This window comes from Saccoglossus kowalevskii, chromosome 1, assembly GCF_978046115.1.
Source record: "Saccoglossus kowalevskii chromosome 1, keSacKowa6.1, whole genome shotgun sequence".
In the NCBI taxonomy this organism is placed as follows: Eukaryota; Metazoa; Hemichordata; class Enteropneusta; family Harrimaniidae; genus Saccoglossus; species Saccoglossus kowalevskii.
In genome coordinates, this window is record NC_140641.1 from 8,209,977 (window position 1) to 8,222,809 (window position 12,833).

Genomic DNA, 12,833 nt, shown 5'->3' on the forward strand with positions numbered 1-12,833 from the left:
CATGAAAAATATAAAAATGACTAGATGTATTTTCTGTCAGTCATTGAACTCTGGAATATCTTCTGTAATCACTCCGCTAAAATGGCGGTCAATTGAGAAAGCCAATTCAAGTAGAAATAGTCTTAGATAGTTGCACTGTACCACATAATTGTAAACACGCGATTTCTCAAATAAGTAATCCCAGTTAGTGTCACTTAAAATTATACATAAGATTATATTTTATTGCAAACATGAATGCATCCACATTAAATCTGAATTTCAAACAAAATAAGAAGCAATCAATTTCATCAGTAGACCATGGACGTCCATGAGTAGATATAGAGTGTTTACTAGGGGGACACGTTTTCTCTCCCATTATTGATGATATTCCGGCTCTCCTCAAGCTCACAGTTTGCGATTGTTTCAGTCTAAATTATTGTACTAAATTCCTCGGTATGTATAACCACTACTAAGTAAGCCATAGGTTTGGTGCCTGCCCATCGTTGCTAACCACCCAGTATACAAAGCAAATCGTGTGGTGGCGCTGTGAATTGATGATGTCACAATTTGCAAAATTGTGTAAAGTGTAAAGTCAGACGTACGACGTAAACATGCACTATAACACCAAACGCGACACTCCCTATGGTGCTTATTATGACGGTGAATAAGATAATAAATATTCTACATAATAAATTGGTAAATTGGTAAGTTTTATACACAAAAAATGACCAAACATCAGAGAATTCATGATTTGAACATATATTCAGCTTTGTACTACAATAATAAATCACAGTCCAATGTACTTGTATTCATCAACATATCAAACAACGATATTATAAAGTACAAGTATCCAGTAATATTGCTTCTTTAATATCAAGGGTTCTGTTGCATTTAACACTATCTATGACCACTCCTAGGTAGAACATCGTGGCGTCGACCAAAATGTAAACACTACATTACTTCAATATAAACAAGTTACTAGTAATATATATGTACATATATAATTATAGATCCAAAAATTAACATAAAGATGTATTACCAGGATTATTGAGAATGCCATATTACATGTCAATTATACAGCACAATAAAACATAAATCAAATATTTGATTTTCATAAACAGTTATACGGTAGACGTGATGCGACATTAAATTTACATTCACAGGATTAGTTTTGCAAAATCGATAACAATATATAGGCTATATAGGCTTTGAAATGGAATGCAAAATTTAATACAAGAATAAAAATCATCAATGATGGACAATTTCAATAATTGAATATACACACATTGCATCCATTTTACAATGTGTGTTACCGTGAAAAAATATTAGAAATGAAAAAGATGCCTACATTGGAAACACTTGTACACGTGGACGAATAGTAATATTATAATGCTAATAGTATAGTAAGTGTAGCATGAAATATATTGTAACATATCGCAGACAGGGATGTAAGTCTGAACTGTCTATTTGTGTTGACACAGGCAGACACAGATGTCAGTGTGAACCGGCTATTTATGTTGACGCTGGCAGAAGCAGATGTCAATGTGAATCGGCTATCTATGTTGACGCAGGAAGACGCAGATGTCAGTGTGAACCGGCTATTTATGTTGACGCAGGCAGACGCAGATGTCAGTGTGAATCGGCTATTTATGTTGACGCGGGCAGACGCAGATGTCAGTGTGAACCGGCTATTTGTGTTGACCCAGGCAGGCTCGGAAGTAAGTGTGAACCGGCTATTTATGTTGACACAGAGTCCCGTGGTAGAAATCGTTACATGCACAGTACCAGTCAGTCCGGTTCTCAGCATTCTGACAAACGCCATGCCCGGAACACTCAGATGGTCGGTACTTTTTCCACGCTTTGGAAAATGTCCCAAATTCCATCCATGGTTTAGCTGTAAAGACATTCCAAAAATAGTTTTTTACTGACCTGCATGGCTTCCAGTTCCCCGTAATTTTCGTGGGTTTCACATATTGCCTCTACAATAGAATTTTTTTTTTCACCGATGCCTTTGTAAAAACGTGAAAAATACCCATTATGTTGATTAAAATGATTCAATAAAAACTCACGTTTTCCGCTCCAGTGAATGCTCCCACGTATACCACTGAAGTTGTCTAACATCACAGACGAAGGAAATCGACTCCATATATCACTCAGCCGATCCCATTTATTGTAATATACAAGTTGAAAAATGGATTGACAATCTAATTGCCATAGCGGATGTCGACTTTCAGTTTGCTGTATGTAAAGAAACATTTAGAGCTAATTTAGGTTAAGCGCAATATAAATGTTCATTATTATTATTATTATTATATACTTTAGGATAATTCATAATCTAGTTTGTGTGATCACCATGATCAGACAATAATATTAAAAATAATCACAAATTTAAGACAAGTATCTAAATAGGCGAAACTCTTGTTTTCTCGCCAGAAAATACAGACCTATGGATATTAAAAACTTACCTTAATCAGCCAGAATTCTACTTCATCGACCAAGTTGTGTTCTCGATAATAATTTAAATCCATCACAAACAACCCTGCGCTGAATGTATTCAGTGATCCATTTATATACGTGCCGAATCTGAGATAGCAAGAAATCATAGTAAATTGGAATATGAAAATAGCTCGGTTTGTTATGTAGGCATATGTAACACTACGATAAAAACTTTCCGTTTTTGACACTTTGAAGTTCTTTCGATTTTGGGGAGAAAAAAACCTGTAAAAACTGATTTTGACAAGATAATTCAGAAATTTATATTAAGAGAAATTCATAACAAAATATATTTCGTACGCACTCAATAATTTTTATAATTACCGATTACACAAGAATATTACAGAAAAAGATAATTTCCTATATTTTCTATATTTTGCCTGTTATTTGTCTTAAATTATGACTGAATAAGCTGAATAAACTATGTAGTGTGTTCAACAACTCATGTATGAACAATAACTTTAATAGATATGATTTTACTTGGTAAAAATATTGTATTTTTCTGCATAAAAACGAAAGAATTTCACAATGTCAAAAACGGAAAGTCTTTATGTTATGCAGTGTTATGTAAATGACGCATTCATAGTGTCGGCTCTCTTTAGGAGATACTATCTACACGACGATTGTTGTCATTGTAAATTGCTAATTCTTAATAACTCAACTTTTGAAGTAGATTTGGCTCACGAATTAAACGGAAGTTTCAAAGTATTTTTGAATCAGGCAATGACGACAAAGCCTGTTTTATTATTTAAGTAGTATATTAGCTGAATGTGACGTGCACTGAGGTAAACGTGTCGAATTTATGACACATTTATGACATAAAATTATATTGAAATGCATATTATGGAATATAAGACCACATAACCTAAAAGTGTTTAGTATACATATAACGGCAATCTTTGTTTTTATTTTGGAAATTCATCTCCAACTTCGATGCTGCGGACTGCGCGGAGAATTCACCATATTTCTGGTGGCTGTTATGCAGATAATATTCGTCAGTTCACAGTCATTAATACACTGGGCATGTTTCAACAAGATCCAGTGCCTGCCTGTCGTGACAATGTCGCGGTGTCTTTCCAACTTTCTTTTTGCTGTAACCAAGGTTTCAACAATTCTATGCATATACACAGGTCCATGTACTAGTATATACGACATAGGGGGCGCTGTCTCAAGACCAGTAAGACTATTATTACCTTTTGTGGTAGATCGGGGAAACGTCTCTTAATATGAAGTCTTTTTCGTAACTAGATAGCCTGGCGACGGCTTGGAACGGTGTCTTGTGTATTTTGGATTCCGCCCAAAGGTCTTCGATTGGAGATAACACTAATGTGTCAGCATCGATGAAAATGACCTTTGACACACCTGGTAGTAACCTGAAGAGAGTCAGTACTGATAACGTTGGCAAGATGGCAAGTATATTTCTCAGTAGCTCAAAATGTTGGTGACATATGGCGAAACATTATCTCTAACTAGATGTAATACACAATTAACTTTATTTTATTGTGGTATATAAAAACCGTTGCAAAATTGTCATTTTATAACTACTATTTGACTTTAAAAAACACACACAAACTGCCAGTAAACAAAAAAAACCATCCACATCATACTGTTGAATAATACTAAAATGATTTCTCACAAGTAATCGTTCAGTGTTCGAAAGTCTTTAATCATCTTTCGTGATACAAAACTTTCGGTGTGTTTTCGAAATATACATTATATACTCATTTACTTACTACTACCGTATGTTATATGAATTTAAGGAATGTGTACATAACTTTAAATTCATAATACACGTGTTTGTATGGCACATTACGTGATATCAACATTGCCAGCATATAAACAAGGTTATCGGTCAAACAGGATATACTGTATATATTTACCAAGTATATCACATACTATATGGATAATTTTACCAATACTGTATTAGTTATACCAACCTGTGCAGATAAGCCCTTGCATAGTTACACACACTACTCAGACGCCGTGCCATGAATATCTTAGTCCAGGCCGCTCGTATATTCGTTGAAATAATAGAGTCAGTAAACTGCGTTACTTGCAACTGAATTTTAATAATAGGTTGGTGATAATTATATGCAAATAATGAAACTATTCTATGATTAGCTAAACAACACAACAACAATAAGACAATACTCGAATAGCGTATAACGCCCTCAATGTCATTCCACTGAAACGTATGTTTACCAAATATTAAAGGGCGATGGTCATCTCGCCGCGCATGCGTGACATTTGTGTTAATAAACATTGATTTTCCAACAATCCAATGCGTTTTTCTATTGAAATCCCGAGTACGAATTTTGACCTGGACGTGACTTGCACGCCGGTGATTCCTTCTGATACCTACACAAAATTACCCAAATAAAGTTCGGTAACCTTCAATTTGTATTCGATGGTCTGAACAGCAATTCGCAAGAGCTGTTTACATGACCCATATCTCGCGCATGCGTGGCGCGACGACCACTGCCATTAACTACTTACGGTTTTGTTAATCCGGATGTCGTTACATTCCAGATATTGCAACAGATTATCAACTGGATAATCACACACTACGATGTGTATTCGGATATTGTCGAGATTTCTTGTATTTGCTAATATTGAATGGATTAAAGGTGGAAGGCCTGGTGGACAAGATGCACAATTGAAATAATACAGCGTGAGGAGAAGATGGGATTACGTAGTTATTAAAAGACAAACATAGACAAGAAAAAAGCAAAATAACACTGATATGTTTACACTATCAGCAATGTGTCATTTTCGCCACTGATGGCGTTTCGTGCGGCAGTCTTCAGTCTATATATATACATATCTTATTCCAGCTATAAACGGTTGTTTGCGTATGCTGATGTCAATTGTAGGCGTCCGCCGCCGTACATATTTATTTGTCATATTATTTAAACGCACATCTGCACAGTTTCCCATCGAAACGCCATCAACGACAATGAGATTTCGCGATTCGACGATGATTGCGAGATCAAGTTTGATCCCACATATCATACACGATTACCTTGAATATATTGAAAGTCGGCAGCTATGACAACGTTGACTTCATTGGCTACATTGTTACTATGACGATTGGTGTCTGTGAGCACACTACTTGGAACTACCTCAGGTTGCCTACTTGCTGACGCTATGGTGACGTAACGTATAATCCATACATACATGCACGCAGCAAACAGGAGTATGGATAATGAGAATATTATCGAAAGCCTAAGGCGTAAGAAAATACAAATTCATTACTTTGTTGAATACAATTATGAATATGGGATAGAATTTAAAGGAGACGAAGCAGTGTAGTCAGTGTTTATTTGCCTGTATGAGTTCTTGTATCGCTTGTAACTAAATAAACGCGCGTTTGAGTTCAGAATTGTATAGAACATTCCATCTCAATACGCTGATATGAGGGATTATCTCTTGAAATATTTACGTAAATGAAATATTGCAAACTGTAAATAAATATTTAAAATAGCGTCTGAAAAAAAAGTAAGTTACAGATTGTCGCAGAAACTTTACCAAATGGATTAGGACTTGACAACCAAGCCATGACCAGCCGGGCTTACATACATTAACATCTCCTGTCATAGATTTAAAGCATTTTTAAACATCATATTTAGACTGAGCATGCGCGCTGATGTTTGTAATGCGACATCTAAGTTGTACTTACCTAGGTCCCCGCCTGGAGCAGACAAACATTGCACCTTGAATGTAAATTGCGGACGTCTCTCTCTTATTTTGACTCATTTAAACGCATACTGGTCTATAAATGTCGCCAGTTGCATCCACCTCTGTATATCCGGTGCTTCATAGTACTCACAATTGTTTGTCATTCCTTCATGCTTACTAATCAGGGACATTAACAACTCAATGAAACGAACACTATATAGAACATGACTCTACACGACCTAGGAACAACATATTTTTAATTATTTTATTTAAAAATGCAGTCAAGTATGTGAGAAATTCTTTGGCACATATTTACAGTTTATAAAAAACAAACATCTGTTTATATCTGTATAAAAACACAAAGTCATAAAATAACTTTCAACTTGTCAAAATAATTCTATATAAAGTTAAATAAAGCAAATAACAGACAATGACACAGTTATATTAATAACTTGTGCCACTAAAGAGAAAACAGAAAGAAGAAATAGCCATAGCAAACTGTTTGTATAGTAAAGTAGTGGCTGTGAATTTAAATGTATACACACGCCAAATATACAATGCGTCATAATGAAAGAAACAATCATATCTTTAAAACGCAGTCTACTGAAACATATTCTCTACTGTACATTGTAATCAACTTGAATATCAAAACAGCTGTTTTGGAATTATTCATTTGAATATCATCAATATATATATATTCAGTATTAAGTACTCGTTGCCATCCAAATTGTTCTAGTATTAAACAAAAGAAAACAAAACAATCCGCATATTTGATTCAGCAAACAATAAAAAGGCAATAATAGTACATGTTTAACCGATCGAACGCTTGTTAGATGGCCCCTGCTTCGCAATTAACGCCAACGTGCTACTCCCTAAACGTGACTGAACACGTACTGAGTAAATACGATCTTTGAATAATTGATTCGGCGTGGTTAAATTGTGAACAAAACTATCATTTATATTATATTGTTGAATTAGATTCTCGAATAAAGGACTGATAGATGGTATAGAATGGATATTTCGAACAGATTATTTTTTTCAGTTTGGTGATCATGCAGATGTTTTGGTTGGTTCTCTATATTTTTTTTTTAGAAATAATTGTCTAGCCGAAACGGAGGAGACTTGAATATATGAGATATGAGTGAAAACGAATACAAATGTAACATCCGTGCCATTTACAAAGAACACGAATAAGATAAAATGATAAAAAGAGATGGAAAGGAAAAATTTAAGTGTAACATTCGGCATGTTAGGTTTGTAAATCATTAACTTGTTCCCGAATGTTATGTTCAGGATGTGAATAGTTATGAAATAGTGTTTAGTGCATGCGATGACCATGCAGTTACTGGATGAATCTGGCAATCTCAAAGCAATATTTACTGGTTGATGTATACAAAAACGTTTTCAATAAAAGTTAGCTGTAAATCTTTTTTTTTTCTGGACAGAAATTACAAATCTTTAAAAACACACCATAAACTGTTACAGTCAACGTAAGTGTGTGGAAAGCGTAAATGTTTCCTGGTACCCAAAATCTATCCCGCTTCAATATCTGATATGTATTTCACATTCAGGCATTCACATTTGTTTAAATATAATTAAAATTCCGTAATAAATATAAGATATATTTGAATTTTCACATAATATTTATAAAAAAACTATGATAAATATAAATTGTTTGCATATATATTAAAGACACACTGGCATCAAAACTGCGCATGCGCATATTTATATTCTGTTGTTATTGTACGTATGTTGCCTGGATGGTTTTATATAAATCACACAAACTACACAGTTAACTAGTGCCTTTTTTCGACTGGAAAAGTCATCATAGTGTATTCCTTGTATTAGTCAGCTGACGTGACGAATGCGCAGTACGTTCTGACGACAGTGTTCCTTTAACAGACTCGCATTCAGCTTTTCTTTCTTATTCACTGATAACAATATTTTGAGGATGTTGAATACTTATTTTTTCGACACTGCATCTCGATAAAACATTATAGTATGATTTTCCATGAAATAAACTTTGTTTTGGCAACAAATGTACTACTACTACTCTCAAATACAAAGACGTGAGGAGAAATATTAATGTACGAGGCGGTCGATGTCTTAGAATAAAAGCACGTGTGAGGGCGCTGCTCAATATTAGGCCCTATAAATGGATGGTATTTTCGTTATTGTCGCAATCTGCATATGAATGTGAAAGATCGTTGAGTAGCTGCCTTCCAAATTGATACTCTTGCTGCTCTGGTGATGTTATTAGAGTGTTTTCCGGTGTTGGTGTTCGCCGGAGTTGGAAATTACTCGTCCAATTGGAAGTGGTATTGTCTCTTGTTTGAATTATATCGAGGTCGGGTTCTCTGATGGGATTCGCCAGAACCCTGTCGTAGTACCGATGGTCATGGTAATCTACGGGCGGATAACTCGCCGGCTGTGACTGCGATTGAGAGCTGGATTCTGAAATTATTTTTGAAAGAACCATTTTCAGAGAAGATATATGGGCGGATGGGTCGCTTGATTGTAATTGTTGCCCGAGACCGATTTGCTGCATTGGTGGGGGAATTTCGGGAAGAGTATTTTGATTCTGCACGGGAACATTAGTTGCCGAGTATCGTATAGAATCATGAATATGTCGGTCGCTATCGAAGTATGTATCTTGAAGTGACGACGGAGAAAGAACAAGCATTTCTGAACTGACATCATTTTGATATGACGACATACTATTCCGGTCTTCGCTTTGGTAACTACTCAACTCTTCCTCTACTTCTTCACCTATTGCTGAATGTATTGGTTTGAAGTGTGTCTCCGAGTGCGACGATGATATGATAGACGGGGCGTCTCGAAACCGTACTTGTCTGGGCATATATCGTGGACTGGACGTTGGAATGTCATGTATACTACTGATAGAATCATTGTAGTGGCTGTCCATCACTCCATTTAGTGGTCGTCGCACTGGTGAATGACAATTGGCAATTTGATCAACTTTCATTTCAAACACTCTTTCCAATATATGCTCGTTTTCCAACGTTGGGTTTCTTTCTTTTCGTTTCATGATACGTTTTCTGAAATTTTGTAATGTTAGAAATCAAATGAATAAATTATTGTATGATATGTTAAATTATTGTATGTAATGTATGTGTTGTCATAACGACCAGTTAGTACGAGCTTCCTTTGTTCTTACCTGTATTGCCAGTAAGTAACTGACAAAATAATGATAACAACACCGCATACGCCGATCGCAATAGTAGCATATAACAAATTCATACCAATATCGTCCATAGTGTGATCTAGACATGAATAAACCGTGCATAAATTTATGAATCGTTAAACATTACATACATACATATAGCCAGATATCTGGTTGGATACACTGCATAATGATTGCTAAAGACATATAAAGTATCACAAATTGATGTTTCCTAACAAATAATAAACGCACAGAACTGAACATTGTCGTTCTTCATAACCGGGGTATTTTCAGCACGCACAAGAAACTAAAACGCTGGTATTATAATATATCATGCCTAACAATGTGATTAACTGCTATGCATTTACTTACCTGATTTGAGACAAGCAGCATCGGATGTCGACCCAACTAATTTTGTATTGGGATAATCCTCAGAACACGCTTTACACCATGGGTTCATGTCGGACTGTTTATAAAATCCCAGTGGACATGGATCGCATGGTTCCACGCCATGATAAGATTGGTATCCAGCGTCACATAGCTCTACATACACATACAATAAAAATATATGCATAATTACACGTAATCAAAATAATCCTCTCTGACAGAATATAATATAAGTTACCCGCGACTCACCTAAACACATTGTAATGTTGTCTCCTCCTTGTCCGAATGTGACAGTCCCTTCCGGACATTCTAAACAGCCAAATTGTCCAGTCTTCTCTTGGTATGTATCCTGACCACACAGAAGACATGCGCTCTGGTCTTCGTTTGTAAACGTTCCGCTGGGACAGACAGCTATGAAAATTGTAATCAAAATTACAGTGGACAGATTATATAATGTTTCAATGTATTGAATTACGATGTAGATCAGCAAGGTGTCCATTTTAACTCACATCTAATATAACGACTAAAACAGCGCTTGATGTACGCCGTGTACTTACCACACTCTCCGTTCGTCGCGGGGACTTCCCCGTCCATGCACACCAGTATGACGTCACTCACAATAACACCGCCAATATCCAGTGAATACGTATACCCATCAACTTCCAGGTCTAACCCGGATGTGATTAAATCATCCAGCGATTCCTGTAAGTCTTCCGCAAGAACATTAGTTTCGTCTTGAAGACCCGAAGAGTTTGTTGGCAATGTACCATTTCTTGATTGAAATTAAACATACGGTATGTGCGTGTTAGATGCATGGTTTGACTAATTTTGTAAAATTTGCATAATATCGGGCAGATAGAGTTGAAAAGTTGGACATTTGTATAAAACATTGGCAAGTCATATTATGAACAAAATTACGTTGTTTTTTTTCAGTTTATTTGTAGCTAGTCCAATTTGGCACGACCACATGACACGATTAGGTCAATTTAACGTTTATAATGTTGTTTTTTTCTGTATTTTTTTTTACTTGAGAGTGAGTAGTAGACAGAGTAATGTTACTCACAGTTCAGCTGTCATTGTAAAATTGAGTATTGTAGTGGAGTCGGTGGATATTGGTGTTTCTCGTTTTCTCACGACAGGTTCCCTTTTTTGTGAGATACTTCGCCCTCCTCTAGAAACCCCAGTCGATTCTCCTAAAAATACGGAGCAATAGGCAACCTTCGATGCACATACTGCGAGGCCTGCAGTTAGAGACTTGGCAAAAGACTGGCCGAGAACCTCGACACTAAAACTGTCTGTAGTACGTCCTTCGAATGGAAATGAACCAGAGAATGCGGCTTGCTTGCTAGTGGTTTCTGGAATAAAATTAAGTGACATTTGGTTAGTATACAGGGTAACACACCGTTTATATATCTGATGACAACACACGTCTCTGGCGTATAAGAATATACACAGCATCGTGGTGAGCTATTGTATTTTAGATGTCCAACGAAAACACAGCCAGAGTTGTTCATTTCAGCGACTTTGCTTACACCCACACTTCACAGCACCAATGTTGTCGCTAGATGGCGCAATTTACCAGAAAGGCATATTAATTATCCCAACCTTGACATATACAATACAAGAATATCTCGAAGGTAACTTACTCTGACATGGTGGGACGTTGTTACCGGGAATCCACTGCCCGTCGCCAGTGTTTGTAGTGCAACTCCATTCAGTGGAAACACCATTGGGTTGCGCAAAACCGGGATCACACACCACCATACATAATATTTCAAACTCAACCTCCGTACAACGTAATTCTCCATTGGTGGGGTTTGACAATGACGGACACCTTGGATCTAAACAAACGAATACATCTAACGTTATTACATCTAACGACAATTAGGCTGGTCACGTGACCTCGCGTCAAACATTTTGTCTGTGAAATCCCAAATTATTTTTTTCCGAGTTTCATTTTTAATACGATAGTGACGTTACTTACAAATGACCTCGACAATCGTTTGACAGGTGTCGGGAGCGCAATTGCCAGCAGAATCGCAGCCGGTATAAGTAACTGTAGATTCACCCCAGACTTTGATAACGGAAATATCCGACGTCACATATACGTCACTTCCCTCGTCGTCGATAAATATTGGCCCAGTCAAGTCCTTCACCTTGACCGGTAATTTCGTAGTTTCAGCTGTGATTTTCTCATCGCAGTGATCCAGTTCAGGCGCATTTTCATCTGAAATGAACAAATACATTGTTTGCACCGTAGTCTGTTTTATGACAGTAAGTACTATTGAATAATGTAGTCCAGTCGTCTTGGAATTTAACACGTGACAAACCTGACAAATTGTTTGTCTCATTTTTTCACTATTCGTCATAGTTTAGTTGAGTTTGATTTTTAGAAAAGAAAAACAATATTTACACAATATTTGTATGAATGTAGAGCAATACAGACGAGTGCGCAGTGTTGAAGTTTTCAGATGATTTGATTTAAGATGTTTTGGTTTGATCGTATGATTTGAAGCCCGTTGTAGACTGTTTATATTTGCTATGGGTGGTGACTATTATGCAAATTATCTGTCTATTATGTCTTTGGCTGATTAATTAAAACATGGCTTTCAAAACAATGACATGTGCTTTTGTTTTTAATTAACAAAAATTGATTTTTACACCCTATAAAAACATCCAATTCACTTGTTTTTCTACTGAGTGTTTGCTCCTTGTAGTCCAGCATTGAAAAATACAAAAAAGTAGAATTTTGGGTTTCAAAGCAAAAAAAAGGTGTACAGCATCCTTAAAGCGGGAGTGTCGTCAACTGCGCACGCACGGGAATTGAATCCCAAGCGACGATAACAACACACACTAAAACGCAAAGGCTCATGGGTAGACGCTTGTTTGTAAACAATGACACGCTATGGCCATCTGACGCAGGCGCAGGTGACGACTCCCCCGCTTTAATTTTAAGCATCTGAAAAATATAAATTTGGTGGTTTTAAAAAGTGACTTGTAGAATTGGATCGCATGTGAGCAGATTAAGCACATAGCATTATAATCAGTAACAATATGCATATAGTTATTCGTTTTAGTATTAGTCAACACTATATGTACGTTTTATTTTCAT

The 12,833-nt window shown here is 36.3% G+C and overlaps 1 protein-coding gene across 1 annotated transcript in view; it reads right to left on the reverse strand.

The window, feature by feature from the left end:
- Positions 1–6,401: 6,401 nt before the first annotated feature.
- The window catches only part of LOC100368967 (uncharacterized), a 33,360-nt gene continuing 26,928 nt past the window's right edge, over positions 6,402–12,833 (reverse strand). The window contains exons 14-21 of the mRNA XM_085498652.1: positions 11,706–11,948; positions 11,368–11,562; positions 10,785–11,076; positions 10,279–10,493; positions 9,971–10,132; positions 9,707–9,877; positions 9,329–9,434; positions 6,402–9,209 (exon numbers count right to left, since the gene is read on the reverse strand). Coding sequence (XP_085354778.1) covers positions 8,300–9,209; positions 9,329–9,434; positions 9,707–9,877; positions 9,971–10,132; positions 10,279–10,493; positions 10,785–11,076; positions 11,368–11,562; positions 11,706–11,948 — 2,294 coding nt within the window. The 3' untranslated portion in view covers positions 6,402–8,299. The remainder of the gene's footprint in view (positions 9,210–9,328; positions 9,435–9,706; positions 9,878–9,970; positions 10,133–10,278; positions 10,494–10,784; positions 11,077–11,367; positions 11,563–11,705; positions 11,949–12,833) is intronic.